Source organism: Coregonus lavaretus, assembly GCF_964263955.1.
Source record: "Coregonus lavaretus genome assembly, chromosome: 18".
In the NCBI taxonomy this organism is placed as follows: Eukaryota; Metazoa; Chordata; class Actinopteri; order Salmoniformes; family Salmonidae; genus Coregonus; species Coregonus lavaretus.
This window is the reverse complement of record NC_140005.1, coordinates 42714477-42736585: the sequence shown is the minus strand read 5'-3', so window position 1 is coordinate 42736585 and position 22109 is coordinate 42714477. Positions and strand designations below refer to the sequence as shown.

At 43.5% G+C, this 22109-nt stretch overlaps 1 protein-coding gene across 1 annotated transcript in view; it reads left to right on the top strand.

Annotated features, from left to right (window-relative positions):
- adck1 (aarF domain containing kinase 1) overlaps positions 1 to 22109 on the top strand; it is a 173118-nt gene that overhangs the window by 124523 nt on the left and 26486 nt on the right. The window contains exon 8 of the mRNA XM_084181838.1: positions 17348 to 17497. Within this exon, the coding sequence (XP_084037964.1) occupies positions 17348 to 17497 (150 nt within the window). The remainder of the gene's footprint in view (positions 1 to 17347; positions 17498 to 22109) is intronic.

The following is a 22109-nucleotide window of genomic DNA, read 5'->3' as shown; positions in this document are numbered from 1 at the left end:
TTTGTAATGATTTCATAGATACAATAGTCTCCGCTGTCTAAATGACATGCACAGTGCAGATGTTAAGATGGAATAAACTGGGGATTGTGTGTTTATAAACTGGGATTTGGAGAGAGAATATGACAATCCAGACTTGTAATCCCATGAGACGAGTAGAGATTACAGACAACACAGATCAGGAGTGTCTGGAGGCACGTCAACTTGCATCTGCTATATCGTTTCAGACGACACACTGTCTTTGAGGAAACCGTGTCAGGCCATGGCTTTGTTTCTGACTATGGGATGTCTTCTCTTTGAGGAGTATGTTTTAAAAATGTTGTTCCCATTTTTAATGCTATGCCTGTGTTAGCAATGCGCTACAGACCAATTGGTCTTGGGGACCAGTGCTATGCCTGTGCTATGCCTGTGTTAGCACTGCGCTACAGACCAATTGGTATTGGAGGACCTGTGATATGGTTTGCGTTAGCATTAGCATGGTCACTCTGTGTTACAAAACTCAAACCATTGCAAGTGCCATGACACACCATGTTAAGTGAATACATTGACGTAGTTGTAGTGTATGCCTGCTGGACTGGTGAGTAATTGATGCTTTGACAGCATTAGATAATCAGCCTACAGAATAGTGTTGGAGTGAAGGTATGCTTCTCAATTCTTCTAAGAGAGCGCCATTAAACCTAAATGACCCCACATCACAGCACTGTACCCATAGCAATAGGCTCTGTCCCAAATGGCACCCTGTTCCCTATATAGTGCACTACTTGTTACGAGGGCCTATAGGGCTGTGGTCAAAAGTAGTGCACTATATAGGGAATAAGCTGCCATTTGGGATGCCGCATTAGTAATTCAATGAGTTGCAATGGAGTCACTTAATTTCTTTCAGCATGTCGACTCGCAGGCTCGATGAGTCACGTGTGCGCGGGGGTTCGTGCGTCAATGTGTCGGCGTGCCATGCGCGCATGAGTACCAGTCATGACATCACAATGCCCCATGTCACCTTGGCCACCATTCAAAAGCTCCAATTACATATGATTCATATATAGAAAACCAGTAAAAAGTTCGGACACACCTACTCATTCAAGGGTTTTTCTTTATTTTAACTATTTTTTACATTGTAGAATAATAGTGAAGACATCAAAACTATGAAATAACACATATGGAATCATGTAGTAACCAAAAAAGTGTTAAACAAATCAAAATATATTTTATATTTGAGATTCTTCAACTAGCCACCCTTTGCCTTGACAGCTGCTGGTTTCCCCTCACTGGGGGAGAGGACTGAGAGAGCATGTAGCTCTGGTTGCAAGTTTTATTTGCTGAACATTTAAGTTTGATTCTTGAAGAGATCGTTTAGGTTGGAACCTTATAGGCAATAAAAACTATTTTGTTTTCAATTTACCCTGTCTCATGAGCCTCTGTACTAGAAACCTAACCTTGGTCAGTGGTAGCACACCTCCCCACTGGCTGCCACAGGCATTAACTCCAAATGGTTAATCTAAAAAAATCTCTCAAAAACAACTTTCTATCGCTGGATTCGAACTTGCAACCTTTGGAATCAGAGGCAGATTCTTACGCCCATCCGCCATCCCCGTCCACAATGCTTTAGCAAAACCAAAACCTACTTGAAGGTAACATCACTCATTGTTGCCCCTAGTGGCCAGTTTCCATGTCATTTCCCGAAGTCCTCAGATATGGAGGGACGTCGAATACTGACTTGTATCACGGGTGACCTGGCTTCTTCATCAGGCATCCATGAAGAAAGGGGTGGGTGGAAGGTCCTACAGTGAGGGGAAAAAAGTATTTGATCCCCTGCTGATTTTGTACGTTTGCCCACTGACAAAAAAATGACCAGTCTATAATTTGAATGTTAGGTTTATTTGAACAGTGAGAGACAGAATAACAACAACACAAATCCAGAAAAATGCATGTCAAAAATGTTATACATTGATTTGCATTTTAATGAGGGAAATAAGTATTTGACCCCCTCTCAATCAGAAAGATTTCTGGCTCCCAGGTGTCTTTTATACAGGTAACGAGCTGAGATTAGGAGCACACCCTTAAAGGGAGTGCTCCTAATCTCAGTTTGTTACCTGTATAAAAGACACCTGTCCACAGAAGCAATCAATCAATCAGATTCCAAACTCTCCACCATGGCCAAGACCAAAGAGCTCTCTGAGGATGTCAGGGACAAGATTGTAGACCTACACAAGGCTGGAATGGGCTACAAGACCATCGCCAAGCAGCTTGGTGAGAAGGTGACAACAGTTGGTGCGATTATTCGCAAATGGAAGAAACACAAAAGACCTGTCAATCTCCCTCGGCCTGGGGCTCCATGCAAGATCTCACCTCGTGGAGTTGCAATGATCATGAGAACGGTGAGGAATCAGCCCAGAACTACACAGGAGGATCTTGTCAATGATCTCAAGGCAGCTGGGACCATAGTCACCAATAAAACAATTGGTAACACACTACGCCGTGAAGGACTGAAATCCTGCAGCGCCCGCAAGGTCCCCCTGCTCAATAAAGCACATATACAGGCCCGTCTGAAGTTTGCCAATGAACATCTGAATGATTCAGAGGAGAACTGGATGGAAGTGTTGTGGTCAGATGAGACCAAAATCAAGCTCTTTGGCATCAACTCAACTCGCCGTGTTTGGAGGAGGAGGAATGCTGCCTATGACCCAAAGAACACCATCCCCACCGTCAAACATGGAGGTGGAAACATTATGCTTTGGGGGTGTTTTTCTGCTATGGGGACAGGACAACTTCACCGCATCAAAGGGACGATGAACGGGGCTATGTACTGTCAAATCTTGGGTGAGGACCTCCTTCCCTCAGCCAGGGCATTGGATATGAGTCATGGATGGGTATTCCAGCATGACAATGACCCAAAACACACAGCCAAGGCAACAAAGGAGTGGCTCAAGAAGAAGCACATTAAGGTCCTGGAGTGGCCTAGCCATAGAAAATCTGTGGAGGGAGCTGAAGGTTCGAGTTGCCAAACGTCAGCCTCGAAACCTTAATGACTTGGAGAAGATCTGCAAAGAGGAGTGGGACAAAATCCCTCCTGAGATGTGTGCAAACCTGGTGGCCAACTACAAGAAACGTCTGACCTCTGTGATTGCCAACAAGGGTTTTGCCACCAAGTACTAAGTCATGTTTTGCAAAGGGGGTCAAATACTTATTTCCCTCATTAAAATGCAAATCAATTTATAACATTTCTGACATGCGTTTTTCTGGATTTTTTTGTTGTTATTCTGTCTCTCACTGTTCAAATAAACCTACCATTAAAATTATAGACTGATCATGTCTTTGTCAGTGGTAAAATGTAAAAAATCAGCAGGGGATCAAATACTTTTTTCCCTCACTGTATATACGAGGAGTGCTCAGTGACATCACTTCCTGTTCCTGAAACAGGACGGGATGTCACTGATTACTGTCCCTATATATAGGACCTTCCACCCCCACCTGGGATATGAATGTGTGTGGCATTTTCTTTTTTATTAAATTTTTCATGAGTTCACTTATAACACCAGCACCTCCAAAAAAGTACCTTGATGTGCGTGTGTTGTTCAGATTTGGTATAGCGGACCTCTTGCATGCAGACACATTGACGCACGAACCCGCGTGCACACACAAATACGCAGGTACACACACTCACACACACACGAGCCTGCGAGTGGACACGCTGAAAGGAATTAAGTGACTATTACAACTAAGGATTGGCACGGTTATTCGAATATCCGAACGGACATTAGTATTCGATTACTTGCGAAAATATTCATTTAAAAATGAATAAAAAAATAGGTATATTTTAATGAAAAGGCTTTGTCAAAAAATTTATTAAATTATCTATGTGACATTGCTACATACGAGGATAGAACAACAAGCTCTCTCCAGAGTCGCGCGAGCAAGTCCCAATTGAAGTTAAAAATATATATATATATGTGTGTGTGTGTGTGTGTGTGTATATATATATATATATATATATATATATATATATATATATATATATATATATATATTTATATATATATATATATATATATTTATATTCAGTGAGGGGAAAAAAGTATTTGATCCCCTGCTGATTTTGTACGTTTGCCCACTGACAAAGACATGATCAGTCTATCATTTTAATGGTAGGTTTATTTGAACATTGAGAGACAGAATAACAACAAAAAAATCAAGAAAAACGCATGTCAAAAATTTTATAAATTGATTTGCATTTTAATGAGGGAAATACGTATTTGACCCCTCTGCAAAACATGACTTAGTACTTGGTGGCAAAACCCTTGTTGGCAATCACAGAGGTCAGACGTTTCTTGTAGTTGGCCACCAGGTTTGCACACATCTCAGGAGGGATTTTGTCCCACTCCTCTTTGCAGATCTTCTCCAAGTCATTTAGGTTTTGAGTCTGACGTTTGGCAACTCGAACCTTCAGCTCCCTCCATAGATTTTCTATGGGATTAAGGTCTGGAGACTGGATAGGCCACTCCAGGACCTTAATGTGCTTCTTCTTGAGCCACTCCTTTGTTGCCTTGGCCGTGTGTTTTGGGTCATTGTCATGCTGGAAAACCCATCCACGACCCATTTTCAATGCCCTGGCTGAGGGAAGGAGGTTCTCACCCAAGATTTGACGGTACATGGCCCCGTCCATCGTCCCTTTGATTCGGTGAAGTTGTCCTGACCCCTTAGCAGAAAAACACCCCCAAAGCATAATGTTTCCACCTCCATGTTTGACGGTGGGGATGGTGTTCTTGGGGTCATAGGCAGCATTCCTCCTCCTCCAAACACGGCGAGTTGAGTTGATGCCAAAGAGCTCCATTTTGGTCTCATCTGACCACAACACTTTCACCCAGTTCTCCTCTGAATCATTCAGATGTTCATTGGCAAACTTCAGACGGGCCTGTATATGTGCTTTCTTGAGCAGGGGGACCATGCGGGCGCTGCAGGATTTCAGTCCTTCACGGCGTATTGTGATACCAATTGTTTTCTTGGTGACTATGGTCCCAGCTGCCTTGAGATCATTGACAAGATCCTCCCGTGTAGTTCTGGGCTGAATCCTCACCGTTCTCATGATCATTGCAACTCCACGAGGTGAGATCTTGCATGGAGCCCCAGGCCGAGGGAGATTGACAGTTCTTTTGTGTTTCTTCCTTTTGCCAATAATCGCACCAACTGTTGTCACCTTCTCACCAAGCTGCTTGGCGATGGTCTTGTAGCCCATTCCAGCCTTGTGTAGGTATACAATCTTGTCCCTGACATCCTTGGAGAGCTCTTTGGTCTTGGCCATGGTGGAGAGTTTGGAATCTGATTGATTGATTGCTTCTGTGGACAGGTGTCTTTTATACAGGTAACAAGCTGAGATTAGGAGCACTCCCTTTAAGAGTGTGCGCCTAATCTCAGCTCGTTACCTGTATAAAAGACACCTGGGAGCCAGAAATCTTTCTGATTGAGAGGGGGTCAAATGCTTATTTCCCTCAATAAAATGCAAATCAATTTATAACATTTTTGACATGCGTTTTTCTGGATTATTGTGTTGTTATTCTGTCTCTCACTGTTCAAATAAACCTACCATTAAAATTATAGACTGATCATTTCTTTGTCAGTGGGCAAACGTACAAAATCAGCAGGGGATCAAATACTTTCTTCCCTCACTGTGTATATATATATATATATATATATATATATATATATATATTTAAAGGTAAACTCTGCAAAATGATGTTACCAAGAGCAGCACCGCAAGATATTGAGATGAGATATGAGATTCGAGACTTTCACAGTCACACACAGTATCTGCGCATGTGCACAGGTTCACTCAGGGTTGGCTTCACTCTGTTGGCTTATTGTTTGCGGAAACTGAACCACTATGCTATTTACTTTCTGTATCTACGTCATATCGCGGAGTCTACCTTTAACCCCCTAGAGTCAATGTCCGCTCCCTGTGGGAATCTAATTAGTATAATAATAACATTTGTAAATTTAAGATAGAGAACTGTTTTAAAAAAAAAATCTCAATCCACCACATCCGCCGATATCGCACTTCCGCATCTGCGTTGAAAGGTGACAGAGCTAGTGCGGTGTTTGTCAGACCATTAAACATCCCTAAAATCGATCTTCTCACAAAATCGTCTGTAGCATCCGATCGGTTTGGCCTACAAAACTATTATGACCCCTCTATGGAAAGATGAGACTCTCATGAACACGATTGTTTTGCTCTACGTTTGGCTCTACGACCCCCACAAGCGTCTTGGGACTCGTCTGAAGTCGGTATAGCTGATCTGCCTTCTGTCTGTAGCGTCTGAACAGTTTGGGCTGCACACTAATATGACCCTTCTGTGGAAAGGTCAGACTCTCACGAACACGTACATGTCGATTGCTTTGCTCTAGGATGCCCACAGGCATCTGAAGGTCCCCCGGTACCAGTTGAAAAAATTAATGGAAGTATATATGGAGACTGTTTAGTGCCAAAAATAAGGGGTTAAATGTAAAACAAAATAACAAATGTTTCCTGATCTTTTTTATATCTCTCAGATATGACACACTTCAGAACAAACTTCCTTTAGATATTTTGGGGGGACTATCTGTTGTTCCATGTAGTGAATCTGTTATTCAATGCGTTTGTGTGGGCTAATAGCAGTAAGGCCCCAAAAGATAGTATTATGCTTACAACAAGTAATAACGTATTATGCATGCTGACTTAAAGTGACACGCTTTCCAATTTGTTTTTAGAAACAAGACAAGAAAATACCATTGATTTAGCCTTTCATTAGCTTAAAGAGTCTTCTGATCCACGTTGCACCATTAGAAACACTGTCGCCAAAACACGTACGTTTGCTGCTAAAGAACATATAAAACGTAAATACTTTTTCGGTGAGTGCAGGTTTTCCTTTCCCAGTTTATATTGACTCCTGCACCCAAATACTTTTGGTTATGGACTATTGAGTCAAGCATGCCAATTCTTGATTTGTCATTAGTAGTGCCAGGGACAGGCTAAACGCCTTGATGAGTAGCATCTAATAGACTGTGTGTAAACCAATCAATCAATCAATTTTATTTTATATAGCCCTTCTTACATCAGCTAATATCTCGAAGTGCTGTACAGAAACCCAGCCTAAAACCCCAAACAGCTAGTAATGCAGGTGTAGAAGCACGGTGGCTAGGAAAAACTCCCTAGAAAGGCAAAACCTAGGAAGAAACCTAGAGAGGAACCAGGCTATGAGGGGTGGCCAGTCCTCTTCTGGCTGTGCCGGGTGGAGATTATAACAGAACCATGCCAAGATGTTCAAAAATGTTCATAAGTGACAAGCATGGTCAAATAATAATCAGGAATAAATCTCAGTTGGCTTTTCATAGCCGATCATTAGAGTTTAAAACAGCAGGTCTGGGACAGGTAGGGGTTCCATAACCGCAGGCAGAACAGTTTAAACTGGAATAGCAGCAAGGCCAGGCGGACTGGGGACAGCAAGGAGTCACCACGGCCGGTAGTCCCGACGTATGGTCCTAGGGCTCAGGTCTCTCAGTTGGCTTTTCATAGCCGATCATTTAGAGTTGAAAACAGCAGGTCTGGGACAGGTAGGGGTTTCGTAGCCGCAGGCAGAACAGTTGAAACTGGAATAGCAGCAAGGCCAGGCGGACTGGGGACAGCAAGGTGTCATCATGCCCGGTAGTCCTGACGTATGGTCCTAGGGCTCAGGTTCTCAGAGAGAAAGAGAGAACGAGAGAATTAGAGAGAGCATACTTAAATTCACACAGGACACTGGATAAGACAGGAGAAGTACTCCAGGTATAACCAACTAACCCCAGCCCCCCGACACATAAACTACTGCAGCATAAATACTGGAGGCTGAGACAGGAGCGGTCATAAACATATGCTGTGGGATTTCCTCCAGCATGCTACAGTGTGTCAGTCTTATAGAAGGACATGATTGCGACTTTACACTGCTAATTCTCCCTCTGGGTCTCCTCCTACTGATTTAGTTAGCCTACTAGCATATTTCAGCCACTTGAGTTACTGTTTGTGTGTGTGTGTGAAAAGGTTGGTTGGTTCTTCTATCCTTGTGGGGACCTAAAATCCCCCAAATTCCCCACAAGAAAAATAAATAAATAAATATAGTCAAACAAGGAAAATTGTCCTCCATAACATGTATTTTTCTTGGGTCTGATGTGATATGAGATCTGGATGCTCTTTTTGTGTCCTTGTGTGTGTGTGTGTGTGTGTGACTTCCCTCCCTCTCCCCAATGACAAATGGAGTTCTAATTAATGGCCATTAGTGGATACCCGTTCCTTATCAGTTCTTTTGTTTGCTGTCTGTGTCCTTATTATCTACATTGTGGGTTTGCTGTGTGTGTGTGTGTGTGTGTGTGTGTGTGTGTGTGTGTGTGATTAATTATATGCAGTGCTCTCCAGACAGGTTGAATGGTGTGTCAGAGGGTCCATAGCAGCGTGGTGTCTTGTACAGCACAGAGGTACACACAGGGGCCACGGTCTACCTCTGTGTGTGTGTGTGTGTGTGTGTGTGTGTGTGTACCTGTCCTGTGTCTGTTTCTTGGGTCTGCGTGTGAGAGAGACTCTCACTGGCTGCCACTGACGTCCTTCCCCCAGTCTTTCTCTCTTGTGATGTTACTATTTTTAGACTGACGATAAAAAGGTGTATCCCTGAGGAAGAATCCCCCTCTTTTTTTAAAATGTATTATCCTCTTCTCATCCACCCTCTGAGAGAGAGAACAGAGATACCTGGGGTTGTGTCTATTTTATAGTGAAAAAAACATGATGTAATATAACATAATAAAATAAAGCAGAATAGTGCGAGGTGATTGGCATCTGGAACAGTTATTCTCAGAGAGTGATCATTTGAAGTTGAAAGACAAATTTTTCAGGGTTACAAACCAAAATCTATCTATCTTTTCTTTTCGATATACAGACTTTCGATTTAGTTCATTATGCCTGGTTTTTTGAATTTTCTAAATGGATTAACAATTCTACATTGAACACTGAATGTGGATGAAATACAGTGCATTCGGAAAGTATTCACACCCCTTGACTTTTTCCACATTTTGTTACGTAACAGCCTTATTCTAAAATGGATTAAATTACTTTTTCCTCATCAATCTACACAAAATACCCCATAATGACAAAGCAAAAACAGGTTTTAATAAATTTTTGCAAATGTATAAAATAAAAGAACCTTATTTACATAGGTATTCAGACCCTTTGCTATAAGACTCGAAATTGAGCTCAGGTGCAACCTGTTTCCATTGTTCTACAACTTGATTGGAGTCCACCTGTGGTAAATTCTATTGATTAGACATGATTTGGAAAGGCACACACCTGTCTATATAAGGTCCCACAGTTGACAGTGCATTTCAGAGCAGAAACCAATCCATGAGGTCGAAGAAATTGTCCGTATAGCTCCTAGACAGGATTGTGTCGAGGTACAGATCTGGGGAAGGGTACCAAAAAATGTCTGCAGCATTGTAGGTCCCCAAGAACAAAGTGGCCTCCGTCATTCTTAAATGGAAGAAGTTTGGAACCACCAAGACTCTTCCTAAACTGGCTGCCCGGCCAAACTGAGCAATCAGGTGAGAAGGGCCTTGTTCAGGCAGGTGACCAAGAACCCGATGCTCACTCTGTCAGAGCTCCTGAGTTCCTCTGTGGAGATGGGTGAACCTTCCAGAAGGACAACCATCTCTGCAGCACTCCACCAATCAGGCCTTTATGACAGAGTGGCCAGACGTAAGCCACTCCTCAGTAAAAGGCACATGACAACCCGCTTGGAGTTTGCCAAAAGGCACCTAAAGACTCTCAGACCATGACAAACAAGATTCTCTGGTCTGATGAAACCAAGATTGAACTTTTTGGCCTGAATGCCAAGCGTCACGTCTGGAGGAAACCTGGCACCATCCCTACGGTGAAGCAAGGTGGTGGCAGCATCATGCTGTGGAGATGTTTTTCTGCAGCAGGGACTGGGAGACTAGTCAGGATCGAGGGAAAGATGAATGGAGCAAAGTACAGAGAGATCCTTGATGGAAACCTGCTCCAGAGCGCTCAGGACCTCAGACTGGGGTGAAGGTTCACCTTCCAACAGGAAAACGACCCTAAGCATACAGCCAAGACAACGCAGGAGTGGCTTCGGGACAAGTCTGAATTAACTTGAGTGGCCCAGTCAGAGCCCAGACTAGAACCCGATCGAACATCTCTGGAGAGACCTGAAAATAGCTGTGCAATGACGCTCCGATCAAACCTGACAGAGCTTGAGAGGATCTGCAGAGAAGAATGGGAGAAACTCCCCAGATACAAATCAAATCAAATCAAATTGTATTTGCCACATGTGCTGAATACAACAGGTGTAGACATTACCGTGAAATGCTTACTTACAGCCCTTAACAAACAATGCATTTATTTGTTTAAATAAATAAAACAACATCAACAAAAAAGTGTTGAGAACAAAAGAGCAGAAGTAAAATAAAATAACAGTAGGGAGGCTATATACAGGGGGGTACCGGTGCAGAGTCAATGTGCGGGGACACCGGCTAGTTGAGGTAGTTGAGGTAATAAGTACATGTGGGTAGAGTTAAAGTGACTATGCATAAATAATTAACAGAGTAGCAGCAGCGTAAAAAGATGGGGTGGGGGGGCAGTGCAAGTAGTCCGGGTAGCCATGATTAGCTGTTCAGGAGTCTTATGGCTTGGGGGTAGAAGCTGTTGAGAAGCCTTTTGGACCTAGAGTTGGCGCTCCGGTACTGCTTGCAGTGCGGTAGCAGAGTGAACAGTTTATGACTAGGGTGGCTGGAGTCTTTGACAGTTTTGAGGGCGTTCCTCTGACACCGCCTGGTATAGAGGTCCTGGATGGCAGGAAGCTTGGCCCCAGTGATGTACTGGGCCGTACTTACTACCCTCTGTAGTGCCTTGCGGTCGGAGGCCGAACAGTTGCCATACCAGGCAGTGATGCAACCAGTCAGGATGCTCTCGATGGTGCAGCTGTATAACTTTTTGAGGATCTGGGGACCCATGCCAAATCTTTTCAGTCTCCTGAGGGGGAATAGGCTTTGTCGTGCCCTCTTCACGACTGTCTTGGTGTGTTTGGACCATTATAGCTCGTTGGTGATGTGGACACCAAGGAACTTGAAGCTCTCAACCTGTTCCGCTACAGCCCCGTCGATGAGAATGGGGGCGTGCTCAGTCCTCTTTTTTTTCCTGTAGTCCACAATCATCTCCTTTGTCTTGGTCACGTTGAGGGAGAGGTTGTTATCCTGGCATCACACGGCCAGATCTCTGACCTCCTCCCTATAGGCTGTCTCATCGTTGTCGGTGATCAGACCTACCGCTGTTGTGTTGTCGGCAAACTTAATGAACAGGGAGTACAGGAGGGGACTGAGCACGCACCCCTGAGGGGCCCCCGTGTTGAGGATCAGCGGGCAGATGTGTTGTTACCTACCCTTGCCACCTAGGGGCGGCCTGACAGGAAGTCCAGGATCCAGTTACAGAGGCAGGTGTTTAGTCCCAGGATCCTTAGCTTACTGATGAGCTTTGAGGGCACTATGGTGTTGAACGCTGAGCTGTAGTAATTGAATAGCATTCTCACGTAGGTGTTCCTCTTGTCCAGGTGGGAAAGGGCAGTGTGGAGTGCAATAGAGATTTTATCATCTGTGGATCTGTTGGGGCGGTATGCAAATTGGAGTGGGTCTAGGGTTTCTGGGATAATGGTGTTGATGTGAGCCATGACCAGCCTTTCAAAGCACTTCATGGCTACAGACGTAAGTGCTACGGGTCGGTAGTCATTTAGGCAGGTTATCTTAGTGTCCTTGGGCATGGGGACTATGGTGGTCTGCTTGAAACATGTTGGTATTACAGATTCAGTCAGGGACATGTTGAAAATATCAGTGAAGACACTTGCCAGTTGGTCAGCACATGCTCGGAGTACACGTCCTGGTAATCCGTCTGGTGTGCCACGCTTGTAGCGTCATACCCAAGAAGACTTGAGGCTGTAATCGCTGCCAAATGTGCTTCAACAAAGTACTGAGTAAAGGGTCTGAATACTTACCTAAATGTGATATTTCAGTTTTTTTTTTTTTTATACATTTGCAAACATTTCTAAAAACCTGTTTTTGCTTTGTTATTATGGGGTATTGTGTGTAGATTGATGAGCACAAAAAACAATTTAATCAATTTTAGAATAAGACTGTAACGTAACAAAATGTGGAAAAAGTCAAGGGGTCTGAATACTTTCCAAATGCACTGTATGGCCAGGACATCTGTTTGGTGAGCAGGCCTAGGCTTATTGATTCTGATGAAAATACCTTTTGTCTTTAGCAAACAAATATTTTTGCATATTTTCAGTGTGGAACCGGTCTATGTTTAGAGGGGTAATAGCCTAGGCTAACCAATTCTAAATGCCACTAGGAGTTCACATAGTAGGGTCGTCACTAACGCTAGTTACCACAGCCACAAAGTCATAAACCCTGCCTGTTTCTACAATTTAGTTTCTTCAAATCAAAATCAAATCAAATTTTATTGGTCACATGCGCCGAATACAACAGGTGCAGACATTACAGTGAAATGCTTACTTACAGCCCTTAACCAACAGTGCATTTATTTTAAACAAAAAAAGTAAGAATAAAACAACAACAAAAAAAGTGTTGAGAAAAAAAGAGCAGAAGTAAAATAAAGTGACAGTAGGGAGGCCATATATACAGTAAAATAAAGTGACAGTAGGGAGGCTATATATACAGGGGGGTACCGTTGCAGAGTCAATGTGCGGGGGCACCGGCTAGTTGAGGTAGTTGAGGTAATATGTACATGTGGGTAGAGTTAAAGTGACTATGCATAAATACTTAACAGAGTAGCAGCAGCGTAAAAAGGATGGGGTGGGGGGGCAGTGCAAATAGTCCGGGTAGCCATGATTAGCTGTTCAGGAGTCTTATGGCTTGGGGGTAGAAGCTGTTGAGAAGTCTTTTGGACCTAGACTTGGCACTCCGGTACCGCTTGCCGTGCGGTAGCAGAGAGAACAGTCTATGACTAGGGTGGCTGGAGTCTTTGACAATTTTGAGGGCCTTCCTCTGACACCGCCTGGTATAGAGGTCCTGGATGGCAGGGAGCTTTGCCCCAGTGATGTACTGGGCCGTACGCACTACCCTCTGTAGTGCCTTGCGGTCAGAGGCCAAGCAGTTGCCATACCAGGCGGTGATGCAACCAGTCAGGATGCTCTCGATGGTATTCTTAAAATCTGATTTTAAACCTAACCCTTAACCCAAACCTTAAGTCCACAAACAAACACAGTCCCTGAAGCTGATATGAGCATGGATAACAGTGTGCTGACAGGGATGTGCTTATCTCTCTTTTGTATTATGCCCAATGACAAGACACTTGTCAGCTCACAGACACCTCATATTCTCTCTCTCCCGCTCTGGCATGATGGGAAAATAAGTGAATTACAGAGAGGGAGAGGGCGAGTAAGGTGAGCAGAGGGGACTCTTGGCACTGCTCTGTAAACTCATTTTGTACTCCATGGACATGCCCTTTAATCAATTACACATTTTTGTAGATGCTGCTGTCTCTCCTACTGTCTCCCTCCCCCTCTTTCTGTACTGAGTAGGGGCTAGTGTTGCATGGTGTACCGAAACGTCTGTACTTTTTTGATACTATAACGTGAAAAACAGCCTGGTATTAGAATTAGTTACTTTCGGTTTTTCTATCAAATGTGTCATGTTTGGAAATCAACTAAATGGCTTTCCCAAATAACAGTGGGCATTCATTTTGCAAACTATCACGTGCGCTACATTAACACTATGTGCACTTGAACTAAAGGGCAACTACACTCAAAATCCAAATGTATTAGATTTTACCCAGACCTCAAAAGTGCTCTCCAGATGTGGTATCAAATAGAATTGTATTTGTCACATGCCTTGTAAACAACAGGTGTAGACTAACAGTGAAATGCCTACTTACGGGTCCTTTTCCATCAATGCAGAGTTAAAGATAAAGAAAAAAAAAGTGACACGAGGAATAAATACACAGTGAATAACAATAACATATGTACAGGGATTACCAGTACCGAGTCAATGGGGCATGGACTCTACAAGGTGTCAAAAGTGTTCCACAAGGACGCTGGCCAATGTTGACTCCGCTGCTTCCCACAGTTGTCAAGTTGGCTGGATGTCCTTTGGGGGGTGGACCATTCTTGATACACACGGGAAACTATTGAGCGTGAAAAACCCTGCAGCGTTGCAGTTCTTGACACAAACCGGTGCGCCTCTCACCTACTACCATGCCCTGTTCAAAGGCACTTGTCTTGTCCATTCACCGTCTGAATGGCACACATACACAATCCATGTCTCAAGGCTTAAAAATCCTTCTTTAACCTGTCTCCTCCCCTTCATCTACATTGATTAGAGTGGATTTAACAAGTGACATCAATAAGGGATCATAGCTTTCACCTGGTCAGCCTATGTCATGGAAAGAGCAGATGTTGTTAATGTTTTGTACACTCGGTGTATAAACATTGTTGTGGACTTAACATCAGATTGTGTTGTTTTTCTATTACAAAAGTGTGATTTCGAGAGGGGCGGCAGATAGCCTAGCAGTTAAAATCCCAGGTCTGATCTGGCGGGAAGTGAGCCGGCAACAGGAGGGTTGCAGGTATCAAATTCCATTGCCTGCCGTTGTTCCCTTCAAATCAATCAAGCCATTTTTTTTTAATAAAGCCCATTTTACAACAGCAGATGTCACAAAGTGCTATACAGATACCCAGCCTGAAACCCCGAAGAGCATGCAATGCAGATGTAGAAGCACATTGGCTAGGAAAGCTCTTAAAAAGGCAGGAACATTGGAAGAAACCTAGAGAGAAACCAGGCTTTAACACCTCAGGAGTAAATGGAGAGGGGGAGAGGGAGAGAGAGAACACATATCTATCTGCCTGAGGGTGATGGTAATGCGCTCCTTACGAGCTGCATCCTAAAGATGTGTCATTGTACATAATACACACAAACATACACTGGTCAGGAAAGGCCCAGGCTGTGTGAGGCCTAGTGGGGGTTCTGACGTCAGTCGACTTAGCCCAAAGACGAGGACCACTTCATGGGGTTCCCTTGGCTGGGTAAAGTGGGTTAAGGCTTTTGAAATTGTGTACTTTTTCATGTTTACTTCTGTCCTTCCCAAACACGTGTGTTAACAAACACACCCTCTCATCCGCCTTCTCTCCAATAATCAAGCTCTTGACAACGTAACTACACAGTGAGTCAGAGATGGAAGTGATTGTTTCTTTTCTTGTTGAATGTTTTGTCTGGTAGTTTTGATTGACACCCCGTGCCCTGCTTCTCCTCTGTGAGACTGTCACACACACATCACCACGCAGTGACTCAATATGCTGTGACTCATCTCTGCAACACACACACACAGCCCCCCGGACTGATTGTCTCAAACAGACACCTGTGTGTGGTGTGTTATTGGGTGCATATTTGGCTATGTATTTGGTTGTACAGGATGCAGGTCAAACTGTGCAGCCTCATTGTAAAAGTGGCATTGCTGCAGGCTGCTGTGTCTTCCCTACTTTTTCAAGATTGCGTTGCTCTGTGTAGATCCATATCACAACTGAACAGAAAACGAATGGAATGATTGTGTAGGATTTATAAACCTGTCTGGCTCTGTATATCTGTTATCGTCTTGTATGCTATAGAAATGTTAAGATACCGAATAGAAATAAAGTGAAATGCCCAATCTATACCAGCCCATCATACATATACAGATAGTCTTTATTTTTTATTTTTATAATGCTGATGATATACAGTGGGGAAAAAAAGTATTTAGTCAGCCACCAATTGTGCAAGTTCTCCCACTTATTTGCAAATTATGGTGGAAAATAAGTATTTGGTCAATAACCAAAGTTTCTCAATACTTTGTTAAATACCCTTTGTTGGCAATGACACAGGTCAAACGTTTTCTGTAAGTCTTCACAAGGTTTTCACACACTGTTGCTGGTATTTTGGCCCATTCCTCCATGCAGATATCCTCTAGAGCAGTGATGTTTTGGGGCTGTCGCTGGGCAACACAGACTTTCAACTCCCTCCAAAGATTTTCTATGGGGTTGAGATCTGGAGACTGGCTAGGCCACTCCAGGACCTTGAAATGCTTCTTACGAAGCCACTCCTTCGTTGCCCGGGCGGTGTGTTTGGGATCATTGTCATGCTGAAAGACCCAGCCACGTTTCATCTTCAATGCCCTTGCTGATGGAAGGAGGTTTTCACTCAAAATCTCACGGTACATGGCCCCATTCATTCTTTCCTTTACACGGATCAGTCGTCCTGGTCCCTTTGCAGAAAAACAGCCCCAAAGCATGATGTTTCCACCCCCATGCTTCACAGTAGGTATGGTGTTCTTTGGATGCAACTCAGCATTCTTTGTCCTCCAAACACGACGAGTTGAGTTTTTACCAAAAAGTTCTATTTTGGTTTCATCGGACCATATGACATTCTCCCAATCCTCTTCTGGATCATCCAAATGCACTCTAGCAAACTTCAGACGGGCCTGGACATGTACTGGCTTAAGCAGGGGGACACGTCTGGCACTGCAGGATTTGAGTCCCTGGCGGCGTAGTGTGTTACTGATGGTAGGCTTTGTTACTTTGGTCCCAGCTCTCTGCAGGTCATTCACTAGGTCCCCCCGTGTGGTTCTGGGATTTTTGCTCACCGTTCTTGTGAGATCTTGCATGGAGCCCCAGATCGAGGGAGATTATCAGTGGTCTTGTATGTCTTCCATTTCCTAATAATTGCTCCCACAGTTGATTTCTTCAAACCAAGCTGCTTACCTATTGCAGATTCAGTCTTCCCAGCCTGGTTCAGGTCTACAATTTTGTTTCTGGAGTCCTTTGACAGCTCTTTGGTCTTGGCCATAGTGGAGTTTGGAGTGTGACTGTTTGAGGTTGTGGACAGGTGTCTTTTATACTGATAACAAGTTCAAACAGGTGCGATTAATACAGATAACGAGTGGAGGACAGAGGAGCCTCTTAAAGAAGAAGTTACAGGTCTGTGAGAGCCAGAAATCTTGCTTGTTTGTAGGTGACCAAATACTTATTTTCCACCATAATTTGCAAATAAATTCATTAAAAATCCTTCAATGTGATTTTCTGGAAAAAAAATTCTCAATTTGTCTGTCATAGTTGCCGTGTACCTATGATGAAAATTACAGGCCTCTCATCTTTTTAAGTGGGAGAACTTGCACAATTGGTGGCTGACTAAATACTTTTTTCCCCCACTGTAGGTTAGCTATAGTGTATTGCAGAATGGAAACGCACACAAACACGCTATCTCTTGCACCACACTTATCATCTCCCTCCCTCCATCCCTCCAGATTTCTCAGAACTTGGGGAAGATGTACAGTGAGATGATATTTGTGCAGGGCTTCGTCCACTGTGACCCCCACCCAGGCAACGTGTTGGTGAGGAGGTGTCCCAACACCAAGAAGACTGAGATTGTCTTACTGGACCACGGCCTTTATCAGGTAAGAAAGGGGAGGGGGGGTGTGTGTGTGTGTGAGAGGTGTGTATGCGTGCGAAAATAGGGTTGGTGGGTGAGAGTTTGTGTGTGTGTGTGGGGGGGGGGGGGGGGGGGGGAATGGGTGAGTGTGCATGTGTGTGAGAGAGTCTGTGTGTGTTTGTGTGGAGGGTGTATATTTTGTTACAGGATAAGGCCCTATATCAGATAAGGCATTTCAGGTTCTAGCCAGGCCGACGGAGGAACCTGGAAGAACACCATTCATCACATATTACACCAAATTTTTTACCCGACACCCTGGGTCAACAGTATAGACATACACACGCAAACAGAGATAAGCGCAGTCATGAACGTGCTCACACACACTGACCAGTGGAGTCTCCTCAGAGGAGGAAGGGGAGGACCATCCTCAGTGAATTTCATAAAAATTTAAATAGTGAAACATTATAAAAGTTATCCTTTTTAGATAAAACTACACTAAATATATTCACATGTCACCAAATCATGAATCAAAACACTGTTTTGCAATGAAGGTCTACAATAGCCTCAACAGCACTCTCTGGGGTAGCATCATGATGTAGCCGAAGGACAGCTAGTTTCCGTCCTCTTCTGGGTGCATTGACTTCAATACAAAACCTAGGAGGCTCATGGTTCTCACCCCTTTCCATAGACTTAAACAGTAATTATGACAACTTCTGGAGGACGTCCTCCAACCAATCAGAGCTTTTGCAGCATGAACTGACATGTTGTCCACCCAATTAAAGGATCAGATAATTAATCTAGTACTGAAAGCATAAGCTACAGCTAGCTAGCACTGCAGTGCATAACACGTGGTGAGTAGTTGACACAAAGAGAGAGAAAGACAATAGTTGCACAGTTTTGAACAAATATATTCTTCAAAAATGAAGGATGAGAGTGGAACAGAGAGCAAGAGAGTGAGATATTTCATATTTTTTTCACTTACTTACCTAGCAAATGGAGCTAGCTAGTTTAGCCTACTCGAACAGGGAGGGATGCTGTGTTAGCTTGCTGGCTATGGCTATCCAACACTGGAACTCTTCCAAGTCAATGTAAGCTTTTTGTTTGATTAATTTATTGCTACCAGGGCCCTAGTAGCTACAGTGAGGGGAAAAAAGTATTTGATCCCCTGCTGATTTTGTACGTTTGCCCACTGACAAAGACATGATCAGTCTATAATTTTAATGGTAGGTTTAATTGAACAGTGAGAGACAGAATAACAACAAAAAAATCCAGAAAAACGCATGTAAAATTGATCGCATTTTAATTAGGGAAATAAGTATTTGACCCCTCTGAATAACATGACTTAGTACTTGGTGACAAAACCCTTGTTGGCAATCACAGAGTTCAGACGTTTCTTGTAGTTGGCCACCAGGTTTGCACACATCTCAGGAGGGATTCTGTTCCACTCCTCTTTGCAGATCTTCTACAAGTCATTAAGGTTTCGAGGCTGACGTTTGGCAACTCGAACCTTCAGCTCCCTCCACAGATTTTCTATGGGATTAAGGTCTGGAGACTGGCTAGGCCACTCCAGGACCTTAATGTGCCTCTTCTTGAGCCACTCCTTTGTTGCCTTGGCCGTGTGTTTTGGGTCATTGTCATGCTGGAATACCCATCCACGACCCATTTTCAATGCCCTGGCTGAGGGAAGGAGGTTCTCACCCAAGATTTGACGGTACATGGCCCCGTCCATCGTTCCTTTGATGCAGTGAAGTTGTCCTGTCCCCTTAGCAGAAAAACACCCCCAAAGCATAATGTTTCCACCTCCATGTTTGACGGTGGAGATGGTGTTCTTGGGATCATAGGCAGCATTCCTCCTCCTCCAAACACGGCGAGTTGAGTTGATGCCAAAGAGCTCCATTTTGGTCTCATCTGACCACAACACTTTCACCCAGTTCTCCTCTGAATCATTCAGATGTTCATTGGCAAACTTCAGACGGCCCTCTATATGTGCTTTCTTGAGCAGGGGGACCTTGCGGGCGCTGCAGGATTTCAGTCCTTCACGGCGTAGTGTGTTACCTATTGTTTTCTTGGTGACTATGGTCCCAGCTGCCTTGAGATCATTGACAAGATCCTCCCGTGTAGTTCTGGGCTGATTCCACACCGTTCTCATGATCATTGGAACTCCACAAGGTGAGATCTTGCATGGAGCCCCAGGCCGAGGGAGATTGACAGTTATTTTGTGTTTCTTCCTTTTGCAAATAATCGCACCAACTGTTGTCACCTTCTCACCAAGCTGCTTGGCGATGGTCTTGTAGCCCATTCCAGCCTTGTGTAGGTCTACAATCTTGTCCCTGACATCCTTGGAGAGCTCTTTGGTCTTGGCTATGGTGGAGAGTTTGGAATCTGATTGATTGATTGCTTCTGTAGACAGGTGTCTTATATACAGGTAACAAGCTGAGATTAGGAGCACTGCCTTTAAGAGTGTGCTCCTAATCTCAGATCGTTACCTGTATAAAAGACACCTGGAAGCCAGAAATCTTTCTGATTGAGAGGGGGTCAAATACTTATTTCCCTCATTAAAATGCAAATCAATTTATAACATTTTTGACATGCGTTATTCTGAATTTTTTTGTTGTTATTCTGTCTCTCACTGTACAAATAAACCTACCATTAAAATTATAGACAGATCATTTCTTTGTCAGTGGGCAAACGGACAAAATCAGCAGGGGATCAAATACTTTTTTCCCTCACTGTATGTTGACTATGACGTTAGCTAAAATGGTAACAACGATGTAGGCTGTGTTTAGCGGTTATGCTATGAAGGTTTGGTTTGGAAAGGTTTTTCGCCTGGTCAGGCAGCTGTTATGTTGTGCAATGAAGTCCACAAGCGAAAGGAAAAGGTGAGAGGATGAGTGCGCGTAGATGCGAGAAGGAATTATACAACGAACAAAGTGATCAAGCTGTTTTTATGTGGCTGCTATGAAAGTGAACTGTGTTTGCGGGTGATAGGGTTGTATTCATTCCGCCGATTCAGTTGAAAAATGTTTCTTAAACGGAAGCAAACGGGGATGAACATACCTGAATTTGTCCAATAGAAACTCTTGTTTGCAACTGTTGAACTAATGATTACACCTTAGATCAGCAAGGTGCAGGCAAGAATGTGCAAGGCGATATTGAATGTGTCACTGTCTGTCACCTTGATTACGCAAATGTTTCTCTCAACCTGTGCGCCTATGTTATAAACTTTCATTCTTAGGCTAGGTTGTAGCAACCTTGTGATAGTTATGAGGAAAATTTGAGTATCATGTAGTAAGTAGCCTAAACCTATTGACGTTGAGCTGGGTGAATGGAATATGAATGACAGTCATCCAATATGCTGTAATAGAAATAAGCCCATGCTCATAAAAAAAGAAAAAACATCCTCCCTCATCTTAAACGGCACCGACTGACATACATTCACGCTAGAGCAGACTAAAAGCTTTTCAATAAACTGCAAAGATGTGCTTCACCATCAGACAAATCCATCAGAGTGTTTGACAGTCACACACACACACACACACACACACACACAGGTGCACCATGCATACAAATCCCTGGGCCTCTAATCCCTGGATGGTAGATGTAGTGGTTGTAAATGCAATCATGAAGATCATTTGGTGATGAATATGCGCATCTGATGATGGCTTATGAAAGGATGAACAAGAAAGAGAGAGTGAAATAGAATGAGAGAGAACCTACTCTTCTCTCTTCCTTCCTTTGACCATAATGGAACCAATTTAGCAGGAATGAGTTGAGATCTGAGCCTGGCTTTGGACAGAATGTTAATTCTCCGCTTTGTTTGTTATTTCTATTGGGGGCAATTTTTCCATGTTACACGCTACCTCCATGTTAATGGTGTGTGTGTGTGTTTGTGTGTTAATCATGTGGTAGTCTCATAAAGTGCTGCAGTGCTTCATTGGTATGCTAATGAGCAAGTGTTCCTTTGATGGGGATTGGCTGAGCTTTTTACTCTGTAAAGACAGCGGAGAAGAGTGTGTGGTTAATGTATCAGGACGCTCTTGTCGTGCGCCCATGCACATACACACATACTCACACATTATCACTTATATATATATACAGTGCATTCGGAAAGTATTCAGACCCCTTCCCTTTTTCCACATTTTGTTACGTTACAGCCTTATTCTAAAATGGATTAAAAGATATATACAGTACCAGTCAAAGTTTGGACACACCTACTCATTCAAGGGTTTTCTTTAATTTTTCTGTTTTCTACATTGTAGAATAGTGAAGACATCAAAACTATGAAATAACACATATGGTATCATGTAGTAACCAAAAAAGTATTAAAGAAATCAAAATATGTTTTATATTTGAGGTTCTTCAAATAGCCACCCTTTGCCTTGATGACAGCTTTGCACACTCTTGGCATTCTCTCAACCAGCTTCACCTGGAATGCTTTTCCGACATATGCTGAGCACTTGTTGGCTGCTTTTCCTTCACTCTGCGGTCCGACTCATCCCAAACCATCTCAATTGTGTTGAGATCGGGGGATTGTGGAGGCCAGGTCATCTGATGCAGCACTCCATCACTCTCCTTCTTGGTAAAATAGCCATTACACAGCCTGGAGGTGTGTTGGGTCATTGTCCTATTGAAAAACA